The 14,380-nt window shown below is 42.0% G+C and overlaps 1 protein-coding gene across 1 annotated transcript in view; it reads right to left on the bottom strand.

Annotated features, from left to right (window-relative positions):
• VEPH1 (ventricular zone expressed PH domain containing 1) overlaps positions 1–14,380 on the bottom strand; it is a 261,145-nt gene that overhangs the window by 232,398 nt on the left and 14,367 nt on the right. The window contains exons 3-4 of the mRNA XM_075268752.1: positions 11,076–11,291; positions 8,058–8,232 (exon numbers count right to left, since the gene is read on the bottom strand). Coding sequence (XP_075124853.1) covers positions 8,058–8,232; positions 11,076–11,291 — 391 coding nt within the window. The remainder of the gene's footprint in view (positions 1–8,057; positions 8,233–11,075; positions 11,292–14,380) is intronic.

Below are 14,380 nucleotides of genomic sequence, written 5' to 3'. Positions count from 1 at the left end.
TCATGGGTGTAGCTGTGCGCTTGTACCCTGTTATAAGAGGGATGCCACCAAACCAGTTTTACATATTTGGATACAGAGAAAGGACAGTGAAATGAACCTTTGCCCAGGATGATGGTAAGCCTAGTTACAACTCTAGAGTGACTGCTATTGGATCCATAAGTTAGCAAAAGAATAAAAGGCTAAAGCTGTAGACTCTATACTGTGAAATAGAGAACAGGATTAGTCATTAACTACCAGAGCTGAACTGTATTGCTGGTAATGTGAAAGTTACAAAGAATACTTCCTAAATGGTACATTAACTTTTTAACAAGTAGCGTGGAAAATGCTGTATTGCATAGCCAAACAGAAGAAAAAGAGAACTTTTATGGCATGGGTGTACTATATTCTCTGGTATATCAATGAATATACACAGTCTTTCACTTGCAGTCTAGTAGATACTAAAAAGAATATTGTTGCCTACAGTGCCCCCATACACAGACCACACATGTATGTATACCTTTGCTGCATTACTTAACAAAAACAGCATATGCATAGATTGTTCACTACTTCAGCCAACAAAGTGATCAATTTCTCTACTCTCAGGCTTCTACAACTATATCGGTCGCTCTTTAATCTCATTTGTTCTGAACAACTGTAGAACAAGTTTTCTACCCCATTATTTTCTACTATTCATAAGTAAGTGTGTGTGTATAGACGCTGATTTCTTCTGACAGTACTTGGACCAGATGGACGTGGAATAAACACAGGAGGTCCTGGCTCGGTTGTATAGCAGCCAAATACATGACTATTACTGTGAATATTTAGTTAAATCCATCCCCATTGTGTTTATATGGTGAAATACATGCTGGATTCCTACATACAGAGATTTCATAGTTCATATATGACATGACATGGCAGATCACGGAAAGCTACAAAATACATCCTTATTATAGAAGGACCTCTAAAGTCTGCTAAAACGTGTGCTTCTTGTATACAGCAACTTTTCATTCTGGCTTATAGAGGGTATACCTGTGTAAGGATGCCCCTAACGCCTATATGACCTAACTGGACATCTAGACAAGGGTTGTATTCATGAGACAGTGGTTTTCAATATAGTTTAGACAGCTTAAACAGATCTTAGTAAAGGTTTTGCAATTGATGCTCTACTAGGATATAATTTGTATCCACTAAATGGCCATTTTTTGGTCCATCTAAAAGTATATTAAATCTCATTTGGCCTAAAGAATTACAGTATTTTTTGTGGAATACACAGGTTTCATCCACAGACATCAGAGCACCCAGGATGGGCCAAAAAAACATTTAACCGAACACCATTATATCTCCCCCCCCCCCCCAGTATGATCTCTTGACACCTAACTGGGAGGGTACATACATGTTATTTCTCCAAATTCTGACCCTCCCATCACAATGGTGGAACACATATCTGGATTTCCACTGCTTAGTGATATAATTCCTTTGCGCTTTTGTCAATTGGAGTCTTGCTTTCTCTTTCCTTTACACAGAAATAATACCCAAACGGGTCATCTGCTATTTTAGTCCATCCGTGCATAGGAACAACAAGTTGTGTATTTGGACATGTTAGTTGGAACATCAGTGTTGTATTTGGCTGCAATTTCCTTGACTGCAATGTATCTTCATCATAATTACTCTTGACAGCCTCCTTTGACCCCTTTCATCAATGAGTTGTTAATATCCACAGGAAGCTGACCTTATTGACCACACCACTCTTGGTATATTCTTGAGACATGAATATTTTGAAATACAGTATGGGCCCTGGCTAGTCTAGCACCGATGACCATACTATATTCAAAGTCTCCTAGAATGCTTTATTTATCTAATCTAATTATGGATTCACCATAAAGCTTATCCATGGAGTCACTTACTTAAAGGGGTAATCCAGGATTAGAAAACATGGCTCATTCTTTTTCTTCTCAGAAAGGGATATCATGTTGATTGGTCACATGGCAAAGCAATAGTTCCAGTGGCGTAACAGTAGTAGCGGCTACCACAGGACCCAGGACATTAGGGGGCTTGGCGACAGCCGCTACCTTTGCGTTTTTCTCTTTATAGGCCATTACCGGGTGGGCTGGGCCGGTATCGGTAAGTGACACCACGGGTCCCACAAAGACTATCATTATACTGAGGGGTCTTTGGTCTTTTATAAAAAAACACTGTTACTTACCTCTCCACGATCCGGGCAGGCTTCAGGCCTAGTTGTCTGACGTCTCTGACGTCACATGAACCCAGCCTGCGTCCCGGGTCATGTGACGTCCGACGTCATTGAAGAAGGAGGACTGCAGCGGAGACAGGGGACAGGTAAGTAACAGTGTTTTTTTATGTTTTTATTCCCCCTGGGTCTCCGATTATTATACTCTGGGATCTGAAAAGACCCCAGAGTATAATAATTGTTTATGGGTGTCCACAGTCTAGCATAATACTGAGTGCAGGGACGACTATGGGACATAATAGTGTGTACAGAGGCCGCTAAGGGACATAATACTGTGTGCAGGGGCCACTGAGGGACATAATACTGTGTGCGGGGGCCACTATGGGACATAATACCGTGTGCAGGAGCCACTATGGGGCATAATACTGTGTGCAGGGGCCACTAGGGGCATAATAGAGCACGCAGAAATGTGGAGGAGGGGGTCAGTCGAGTTCTTCGGCGTCGATGTCGGTTGGGGGGGGGGGTATGAGCACTTCAGGGTCATATGTTTAATTTCCATACAGGAAAGCACGAGTTGTAAAAGTGCAAGTGTCTCTAATAAGGAGGCGATTCAGTGTATATCAGTGAAGGTTAATACAAGTGATGTTTTTTCACGCTTAGTGCTTATACAGGATAATTTATCCATACATCTTTTATTCCTAATTTTTTGTTCAGAAAATGTTTCGGAAGGGGGTTGATCCATTATTTTGATACTGCATGACTCTCAGAACATTATAGAGAGGTACGTAACAAGCCCGTCAGCCTGTCTGGTCTCGGTACTTAATAGCTCTCCCTCAGAGAAAATATAAAACACCTTTTCTGTAGTGTTATATTACATCATGCAGTCCAGACTGTCACTAACAGGAAACTATTACACTTTATCAAGGCCAATTGTTGCAAAACCTGCTCAGTTAATGGATATTGGTTATAAATTGGAGAATATCCATTTCATGTTAAGCTTGGACTTTCCTTGATGAATTAAACAGCCATAGCTGAGCATGAAGAACTTTTCTACAAGGGAAGTGCAATTCTACTTAGATCCTATTCACATGACTGACTTTCTCAGCTGTGTGCTGTCTATGATCTGTGATAAAAAATAAAGCATGCTCTATTTTTTCATGGATTAGACTATTGGATTCATTGTCACAGACCCAATTCACCTATTGAGGTGAATGGGTCTGTGAAGAAAAAAAAAAAAAAAAAACCCTCATGGATTACATACAGCCTAGACTCAGCTCATCGTGTGAATAAAGCGTCAGGCTTCGGCTGTGCCGCTCCACAGTCATCTGCTGATACTACACCCGCAGTCAATCACTGAAAAAAAATAATTCTCACCCCTGACTCGCCTTTTCACCTACCCCTAATCTCAGGCATCATGTAATCCTTTACATTTATATTCCAAGATGGGTTTCAGACACAAGACAACGGCTATTTTAATTTATAAAAATGCTACCCCCCCTGAGGAACTGTTGCTTAGTTAAGGTGTTCAATAATGTATTAGGACATGTATTCTAGATATCCTGTGTAATAAGCCATACCTATCATGTGTCCTGGATTCAGTGGGACAGTCCCAGATATCAGGTGCGCTCCCTCTGACTCAGACTGCAGGAGGCATGCTGCAACCTCAACTAATGTCAGAGAGAAAAAACGACAAAGAAGGCACGGCACCGAGCCGATCCTAGTGTATTACCCTTGGTAATAAAACAATGATAAATATTACAGGTGACTGCTCACCTGATTAGGTTGTATGGGACACAACAACCAAAAGGACATATCAACAGTTGTAGGTATAGCGGGCACATGGACGTCAGGACAAGTGGAATAATGGACCAGCCTCCGGGAAGGACAGACAAAGAACAGTGCTCACCCAAATGAGTGGCAGGATTGTTTTGCACTTGAGAAAGGGCCCCAAGGCCTGAAACGCGTTGTATTAATAAAGTCGTCTTTAGAGATGAGCGAACACTAAAATGTTCGAGGTTCGAAATTCGATTCGAACAGCCGCTCACTGTTCGAGTGTTCGAACGGGTTTCGAACCCCATTATAGTCTATGGGGAACATATACTCGTTAAGGGGGAAACCCAAATCCGTGTCTGGAGGGTCACCAAGTCCACTATCACACCCCAGGAAATGATACCAACACCCTGGAATGACACTGGGACAGCAGGGGAAGCATGTCTGGGGGCATAAAAGTCACTTTATTTCATGGAAATCCCTGTCAGTTTGCGATTTTCGCAAGCTAACTTTTCCCCATAGAAATGCATTGGCCAGTGCTGATTGGCCAGAGTACGGAACTCGACCAATCAGCGCTGGCTCTGCTGGAGGAGGCGGAGTCTAAGATCGTTCCACACCAGTCTCCATTCAGGTCCGACCTTAGACTCCGCCTCCTCCGGCAGAGCCAGCGCTGATTGGCCGAAGGCTGGCCAATGCATTCCTATGCGAATGCAGAGACTTAGCAGTGCTGAGACAGTTCTGCTCAACTACACATCTGATGCACACTCAGCTCTGCTACATCAGATGATGTACATCTGATGTAGCAGAGCCGAGGGTGCACTAGAACCCCTGTGCAAACTCAGCTCACGCTAATAGAATGCATTGGCCAGCGCTGATTGGCCAATGCATTCTATTAGCCCGATGAAGTAGAGCTGAATGTGTGTGCTTAGCACACACATTCAGCTCTACTACATCGGGCTAATAGAATGCATTGGCCAGCGCTGATTGGCCAGAGTACGGAATTCGGCCAATCAGCGCTGGCTCTGCTGGAGGAGGCGGAGTCTAAGGTTGGACCAGAATGGAGACTGGTGTGGAGCGATCTTAGACTCCGCCTCCTCCAGCAGAGCCAGCGCTGATTGGTCGAGTTCCGTACTCTGGCCAATCAGCGCTGGCCAATGCATTCTATTAGCCCGATGAAGTAGAGCTGAATGTGTGTGCTTAGCACACACATTCAGCTCTACTTCATCGGGCTAATAGAATGCATTGGCCAATCAGCGCTGGCCATTGCATTCTATTAGCGTGAACTGAGTTTGCACAGGGGTTCTAGTGCACCCTTGGCTCTGCTACATCAGATTGCTACATCTGATGTAGCAGTGCCGAGTGTGCATCAGATGTGTAGTTGAGCAGAACTGTCTCAGCACTGCTAAGTCTCTGCATTCGCATAGGAATGCATTGGCCAGCCTTCGGCCAATCAGCGCTGGCTCTGCCGGAGGAGGCGGAGTCTAAGGTCGGACCTGAATGGAGACTGGTGTGGAGCGATCTTAGACTCCGCCTCCTCCAGCAGAGCCAGCGCTGATTGGCCGAATTCCATACTCTGGCCAATCAGCACTGGCTAATGCATTGTATTGGCGTGATGAAGCAGTGCTCTGATGTAGCAGAGCCGAGGGTGCGCTTGAACCCTTGTGCAGCCTCGGCTCTGCTACATCAGAGCCGAGGGTGCGCTTGAACCCTTGTGCACACTCTGCTTCATCAAGCTAATAGAATGCATTGGCCAGCGCTGATTGAAGCAGAGCTGAATCTGTGTGCTTAGCTCAACTACTCCACCGGTGTAGTTGAGCTAAACACACACATTCAGCACTGCTTCATCACGCCAATAGAATGCATTGGCCAGCACTGATTGGCCAGAGTACGGAATTCGGCCAATCAGCGCTGGCTCTGCTGGAGGAGGCGGAGTCTAAGGTCGGACCAGAATGGAGACTAGTGTGGAGCGATCTTAGACTCCGCCTCCTCCAGCAGAGCCAGCGCTTATTGGCCAAAGTACGGAATTCGGCCAATCAGCGCTGGCCAATGCATCCCTATGGGAAAAAGTTTATCTCACAAAAATCACAATTACACACCCGATAGAGCCCCAAAAAGTTATTTTTAATAACATTCCCCCCTAAATAAAGGTTATCCCTAGCTATCCCTGCCTGTACAGCTATCCCTGTCTCATAGTCACAAAGTTCACATTCTCATATGACCCGGATTTGAAATCCACTATTCGTCTAAAATGGAGGTCACCTGATTTCGGCAGCCAATGACTTTTTCCAATTTTTTTCAATGCCTCCGGTGTCGTAGTTCCTGTCCCACCTCCCCTGCGCTGTTATTGGTGCAAAAAAGGCGCCAGGGAAGGTGGGAGGGGAATCGAATTTTGGCGCACTTTACCACGCGGTGTTCGATTCGATTCGAACATGGCGAACACCCTGATATCCGATCGAACATGTGTTCGATAGAACACTGTTCGCTCATCTCTAGTCGTCTTCTCTACTCATTCCGGTTGAGTGCTGTTCTTTGCCTGTCCTTCCCGGAGGCTGGTCCATTATTCCACTTGGACACAGAGAGAGGTGAGTACAGTTGTGAAGCAGAGAGTCGTCAGCTGCCTGTACCACCATGTAATTTAACCCTATCAGTATATCACATATGCTGCTCTCGAGCTGGTCTGGCAATTTGAAGTTAAAGTCATGACTTATCATATGAACAATTTTGTTTTTATGGCCTCTGAAAGTTGGGAGGTATGAAAAACTATATTGGTTAATGGATGCAACCACCAAGTGCACAGTGAGTATTGATAAACCTAGCCATACAAAGAACTTGTATATAACTACAATGTAGTATAATGAAAGCAGAATCCAAGTTACAAATACATAGGATTGCAACAAAGAACAGAGGATGCTCTTCACGCCACTGTTGCTACTTTTCTCTCCCCTACCTAGGTCACACAAGTGCCCTTGTGTTTCTTAAAGGGTCAGCGCATATACCTAATTCTTTCCCTACGAATCATAGTCTGTTCCTGCCTATATATAACAAACAGGGGACATTTGAACAAAGGTATCTAGCATGCTAGTGTCCTGCTTAAATGTTACATTGTGTACTGATCCATTACTCTACTTGACCCCAGGTTTTTATCTGACCATTTCTCTGCCTGAGGTCCTAAACTCCTATGCTGCATACCTGTTTCTGACCCCAGCCTGTTTCTGACCACTGAATGTGAGCTATCAGCAATAACCTTGCACAAACTCTGTCTTCCCCGATCTTGGTCTGTATTTGTTAGAAACAAGGAGTTGGAAACTCCAATTCAGAGAGGATAACCGCGCTCCTTTGTAGAACAACCCACTTTATTGAAGGCTCACGTACAAAAAACGTGTTTTAGAAACACTAATTCTCTTTCTTCAAGTATTAAAATGAGACAGAAATTACCAGATCTGCCTTCCCTGATTTTGGTCTGTATTTGGACTCCTGTCTTGCCTGATCCCATAGTATTATGCACTGGGGTCACATGAACTGTCTGGGTCATTTGTCACTTATACTGGGACTGCTCCTAGAAGTAGCAACTGGATCCAGGTGCCCCTATAGGGGTTAAAGGATGAATTCCAGGGAGCCACTTCAACTGCGCTCTCAGGAGTAGCCCAAAACCTAGTTAGGTGACACAGTGGTTCAACACCTGCTACCTATTACAGTTGTAAGTAATATATATTTTGTTATTTTGTGCTATTTCTCTCTTTAGATAACTCGTTTAATCAAAAAAACTATTTTCAGTGGAGGACATAAGAATATTGATGCACACAGAGTAAATTATTGCTGATAGGAAAAAAAAAATGACATATGGTATATTCCCATATACGCTATTGAGATATATATATATATATATATATATATATATATATATATATTTATTACAAACAATACAATACTATACAAAAATAAACTTCACTCCCAAAAACAACAACATATAATATATTACACTCATTGTTACAAATCTGCACATGCAAATTAAATGTAACAATTCCATAAATACTCCATTATTACTTTCTGGCATGGCATACCACAGTTATGATACTCCTGACAGTAGCAGTAGTAAATGAGTGACATTTATGTAAGATACCTTGAAGGATGTTCTTTATGATTGTTTCTGTGTGATCCACCAGTAGATCTGCTTTGGCGATAGCTACAAGGGAAATATAGCTTGACATATTTCTACAGAGCTCCTTGTTCCCTCTCTGGAGGAATCTTATTGCAACTGGGACAGCAAGATACATTATTGAGGGTCTGTTGTAGTTCTGTCAATGTAAATGATAAAAGATACATAAATATTCAAGCAGTCGAAAATAGCAAACTATAAAATGTGAATACCGAGAAACACAGTTTTGTTAAATAACAATGAAACCAATTTGATGGTGGCAGTCAGATAGATATTTCAAAGTGTGGGTGAGACACCTTCCTGTTCTAAAGTCCATTATGTTTATCATACAGACATTTTCCAATGAACAACCCATGTGTGATTGCAGTGATATAAAGCATGTATTATCGTTCACCACAAGGCTTGATCCTTGTCTGATCATCATCAGGGTTTTTTTGACTCATAATATAAGAAAACTTTACTTGACTTTCCCTGGGTCTCTGTTTTCGGTAGCGCCAGGTTTCACCTTCCTTCTACAGGCCACCCAGGTTGATAGTGATAGGTGACCACTGTAGCAAATCACAACCTCAACAGTGACCTCTTCACAAATGGCAGAACACAGCAGCCACATGCTGTTTGTGAAGAGGTCACTGCTGAGGTGTGTGATTGGCTGCAGCGGTCAATAAGTACAAACACATTGTCACTGGTGAAATCAGCTGGAGAACCTGAAGACAGAAGACCATACCTGCACGATGGCTCAGTGGTTAGCACTTTTGTTTTACAGCCCTCACCTTGTGGGGTCAAATCCAGCAAAGGACAACATCTGCATGGCGTTACTCCAGGTTCCTCAACACTTCAAAGACATACTGAAAAGGAATTTGGATTGTTTGCCCTACATGGGATGTTTTGTAATGACTGCACTGTGGAATATGTTGGCACTATGTAAGCAAGCTGTGTATTAATAAGTCATTGAATTTATCCCCAGTTTCAGAAATTTCGTTCTAATATCATTGCACAAGGCTGTGGAATTTTTAACACAATCATTTGCACAGCACAGCTAATAAGAGAGAACATTGACCATGACACTCTCAAGGGAAATAGAAAAACAATGAAAGATTTTTTTGGTGAATTCTCATTTTTTTTAAATATATTGTGCTATAGGTCAGCACTGGAAACACAATATTAGTATTTAGCAATGTTAGTAAGAAGAGATTAGTTTGCAACATTCAGTATTTCACAAATAAAGAGGTTATGAAATGGAAAAGCTCCAACAAAACTGAAGTCCGGAGGACCCCAGAGATATTTTGACCTGAGGGTTTCCCTTTATTCACACTGCTGTATATAAGACATAATAGTACAATACTCAGCCTTGGGTATATATAAATATATACATACTGTATATATATACACACTTAGGTGCAGCATGCTTACGTGTAAATAGTATATATGTAATATTAGCCACTTTCCACACTGCGATAACAGTGCCAATTCACTGGATGTGCTGGGAGAAACCATAGACCCCTATGCACTAAATGGAGGCCAGTTTGACTTCTGACCAGAGGTATACAGTGTGTTTCCAACTTTTTGGCTACATAGAATAGCACAACAGGCTGTACAATTTTATATACTGACTCCCAGCAAAGAACATATATCATGCAGTATACGTTTTCTTTTTTACAATGCATTACCAAGTTTTCAGCTGACAAGACTAGCACAGCAGGCGGCACAATTCTATATTCTGATTTACAACATAAATGCAATTGTTTAACTTTTTTCTTTTATTCTGGCACACTATCCAAGTTCTAAGTCAGTACCTTTCCCGCTGGAGGCTGAGGCCCCACGTTGCGGAAATGCAGCTTTTTTTGTTGCAGATTTTTTTGCAGTTTTTTGAAGCAAAGCCAAAAATGGCTACAGAGGGAATAGGAAATATATAGGATGTTCTTATACTTCTACCTTCTGCTCAATCTACTCCTGCCTTTAGCTCCAAAAACGCAACAAAATCTGCAACAAAAGTTGCGTTTCTGCAATGTGAGGCCTCAACCTGAAGCAGTCACCAATTTCCTACATACTTAGCGTGCAAACAATACAATGTGGGAAATGATAGTAAAGTTGAGTTTATGACTCTGAGGTACCACTTACTTTTCTACAAAGCAATATGGGTGGGAAAAACCCGCCTTGCTTCAAATAAAGCTATAGGCAAAAGTCCCTGGATCAATATTACATCCCAAAATATTAGTTCCCATAATGTCTTTACTTTCAAGAAAGGCGCATTGATATTTTGAGTCTATTACATGTGCTGTCTGGTAATGAAGCTTTCTACTATTGAAGTGCATAGGGCCAGAAGGCTTGTAGCTCTGTGCTTCTTATCTACGATAACCCCTTAAGGGCTACACTTACACTTTTTTATTACTCACTACAAAAAATATCACTGAGAAATCTTTTGTCCATAGCAATACATTAAGTTGCTTGAAAATCTCTTCATAATTGCTTCAGTTAAGCAAGCCGCTAATGTTTTCTTATTCTAATAGCAGTCTGCTGGGATTTCTGGCCCATTTTCAAAAGTAGTAGCAACTTTCTTTCTCCATAGAGTAATATGAAAATGACTCGGAAATCTCATGGAAAACACTTGTCAAAGTTTTGATTATTCTATAGAAAAAAGTTTACTATAAAAAGTCTAGGTGTGGCCAATGTCTTAAGAAAAACTTTAACGGAATCTGTCAATAGGAAAATTGGTATCAAACTAAGGCCAGTGCCTTGTAGGCAGGGGAGTAACTTGAGAGGGTGCCGTTGCTCAGGCCCAGGAGCCTTGGGGGCCTATAAGCACTTATTTAGGTCACAGTGGTTAAAGCCACGACTTGATGCATAATTGAAGGGGGTTCCAGAGGAGTATCTAAAGAGGATGCACAGGTAGCAATCGCTACTGGCTATGAACCCTGGCAGACCCCAAAGGTCCCCCTGCCACATAAAACATACCTCTATTGTAAAATGCCTACATATACTCACTTGTAGAATGCAGCTCATTATGTCAGATGCAATCTTTGCATGAGGAGTATCTTCATCTTTTGTTGCTGATTTCAGATTATGCTCCAGACAGGACTCCCACAGTGACACCAGAGCTTTCCCATGCTTCTCAATGGAATCTGTCTCTCTAATTGCTGTTGTGATACGTGTGATACAAATCTCTACAACAGCTTGATCATTGTCATTACTTTGATAATCCTGTAATTTAATGAAATATACATATCTTTATTAAAACTTTATTATAAGTAATTAACACATAAAATGGAATAACAACGTATTAACCTTTTACTAAACCAGGGATACAAAACCAGTTGTGGTCAAAGCTCAAATTCTCAGAAATATGTGATTTGTTGAGATGGATGAGAGCAAAAGGACATTGGTGTAAATTCACTCTAAGGGTAAGGCCCCACATTGCAGAAAAACTGCTTTTATATTGCAGATTTTGCTGAATCTTTTTGATTCAAAGCAGAACAGAAGGGAATATCTGTCAGGGTCAGGGAATTTGTGAACATACACATGGGCATGTCATTGTTAGTCTTGAGACTCTTTAACATACAGTAAAACTTGTAATACTTACAGTGACACAACTATATACTACATATTTTATTTTGTGCCATAAATGTGATTATAGTGCAGTATTTTCACAAATGTATTAATTCATTTCAATAATTACTCAATTTAAGGCCTATAGAATTAATCAATGAAACATTCCTATGTAGGAAAATATTTTAGAACCCACAAAATTAAGAACTACGTTTGGGAACAACACAGACCATAATTTCTCTAAGCTATTTTATACACAATCCATGTTTCAATGCTGACCTCTAGTGGTGTAAAAGGAGAAATACTCCATTAGTCATACAGTCAGCTCTTTAAGGTTACAATGCCTTCTTGTCAATGTACATCATATACTGAAACATACAGACAAGGGGCAGTTGTGGCCAGAATATGTCAGTATATGATGTACATATATCCCATCATTGTACTTAAATTGTATACATGTGTTCAGCACAGCTTTTATGTAGTTAATATTGTTTCATATTATGGTTTGCTATATTATACAATTGTTTTGATACACTATAGCCTCAATGCCTTTTGTTATGTGACCTTTCACCATTCTACCTTTTTTTATCTATAAATTTTAAGACTAATATTAAAATAAAGATCTGCATTTTTATTATGGATTTTGTGTGTCATTTTTCTCTTTTTTTGTGTGTTTTGCTTGTAGTGTGTACATAAATTATATTCAGTGTTTGTTATGCTTTTATTTTGTGATTTGTTCTACATCTAGAAAAAATAGTTGGGGCAGGGCCATGTCTACCATAACCATTACCTGGAAACATCTGGGAAGGGAAGAAGTATTTCTGAGCAGTGATCTGTATTACCCATTCATGCCTGTTTTTATTGCAGTGCCACCTGAGCTCCCATAGATCACAAGCATCCAATATTTACCACTGGCCCTGAAAGTTGAAAATTGACCCTGCAGATGTTCTTCATGACCACTTACTTCTCCAGGCTTTTTGTAGCATCCCACATTTTATGCACTTGGGGTTGCAGACATGTGGATGACCTATTTAATATTTAGACATATATTAGGGGGACAGAGAACACTCTGGATGAAAGGAGGTACTGTGGTGTGCTCCAAAAGGAGATATGGCTTTATGTTGAGTCGTGACATGAATTTTTCCACAGCGCACTGGGCGGATGTTACTTCTCCCCACCTTCTCTCCCACCCTTTGGAAATTTTGAGGTGCATTGCTCGTGTGCATTTTCCAACATCTTACTATGCAAACGCAAACTGCGGCCATCCAGCCTTGCTGCAGGCTCTGGTGAATACCTAGCCTACCTTATTACAGGTAGCATATTTGAAGTTACAGACTTTGTTCTGATCATTGACCCGCTTACTATATATGACAGAATTGCTTAAATTCCATAGTAGACACTCAGAAGACATTATTACTTTAAGGGGGCACTCAGTGGATAGTATTATATTAAGGAGCACTCATGGGGCATTCTTACTTTAATAACATTTAGGGTCATTTTGAATTTTAAGAGGACACGCAAGAGCATTGCTTTTCTTGGGGGCACTTAAGGAAGAAGTTTAGGGGGCATTATAACTTTAAGGTGACATTAAGGAGACATTATTACTTTGAAGGTGCACTTTTATTATTATTATGGTTTATTTATATAGCACCATTAATTCCATGGTGCTTTACATTTGGGGGTTTAAATACAATACACAAAATATACAGGCAGTGGCGTAATTAGGAATGGCGGGGCCCCGTGGCGAACTTTTGACATGCCCCCCCCCCCCGACCGACACCGAAGACCTCGACCGACCCCCTCCTACGCATTTCTGCGCATTCTATTATGCCCCATAGTGGCCCCTTAACACAGTATTATCCCCTATAGTGGCTCCTGCACACAGTATTATTCCCCATAGTGGTCCCTGCACACAGTCTTATGTCCCTCAGTGGCCCCTACACACAGTATTATCCCCCATAGTGGCCGCTGCACACAGTATTATCCCCCATAGTGGCCGCTGCACACAGTATTATCCCCCATAGCGGCCCCTACACACAGTATTATCCCTAATAGTGGCCCCTGCACACAGTATTATCCCCCATAGTGGCCCCTGCACACAGTATTATCCCCCATAGTGTCACCTGCACACAGTATTATCCCTCATAGTGGCCCCTGCACATAGTATTAAGCCCCATAGTGGCCGCTGCACACAGTATTATGTCCCTTAGTGGCCCCTGCAAACAGTATTATCCCCCATAGTTGCCCCTGCACACAGTATTATGTCCCACTGTGGGCACCCATAAATAATTATTATACTCTGGGTCTTTTCAGACCCCAGAGTATAATAATCGGAGACCCGGGGGAATAAAAACATAAAGAACTACTGTTACTTACCTGTCCCCCGGCTCCAACGCGGTCTTCTCCCCTGCCTTCTGCGCTGCTGTCCTTGTTCAATGACGTCGGACGTCACATGATCCGGGATGCAGGCCGGGTTCATGTGACGTCAGAGACGTCAGGAAGGAGGCCTGGCAGGATCGTGGAGCGGTAAGTAACATGTTTTTTTATGTTTCTTACCTCTCCCGGCCTGCCAATCATTATACTCAGGGGTCCGAAAAGACCCCCGAGTATAATGATAGCAGCGGTAGCAGCTGTCACCGGGTCCCCAATGTCCCGGGCCCTGTGGCAGCTGCCTCCGCTGCTATGGATAGTTACGCCACTGTATACAGGTAGATATAATACTAACAATGGCACAGTGGGGTAGA

Source organism: Leptodactylus fuscus, chromosome 3, assembly GCF_031893055.1.
Source record: "Leptodactylus fuscus isolate aLepFus1 chromosome 3, aLepFus1.hap2, whole genome shotgun sequence".
NCBI lineage: Eukaryota > Metazoa > Chordata > Amphibia > Anura > Leptodactylidae > Leptodactylus > Leptodactylus fuscus.
The sequence above is the reverse complement of the archived record's forward strand: the minus strand, read 5'-3'. Positions and strand labels throughout refer to the sequence as shown.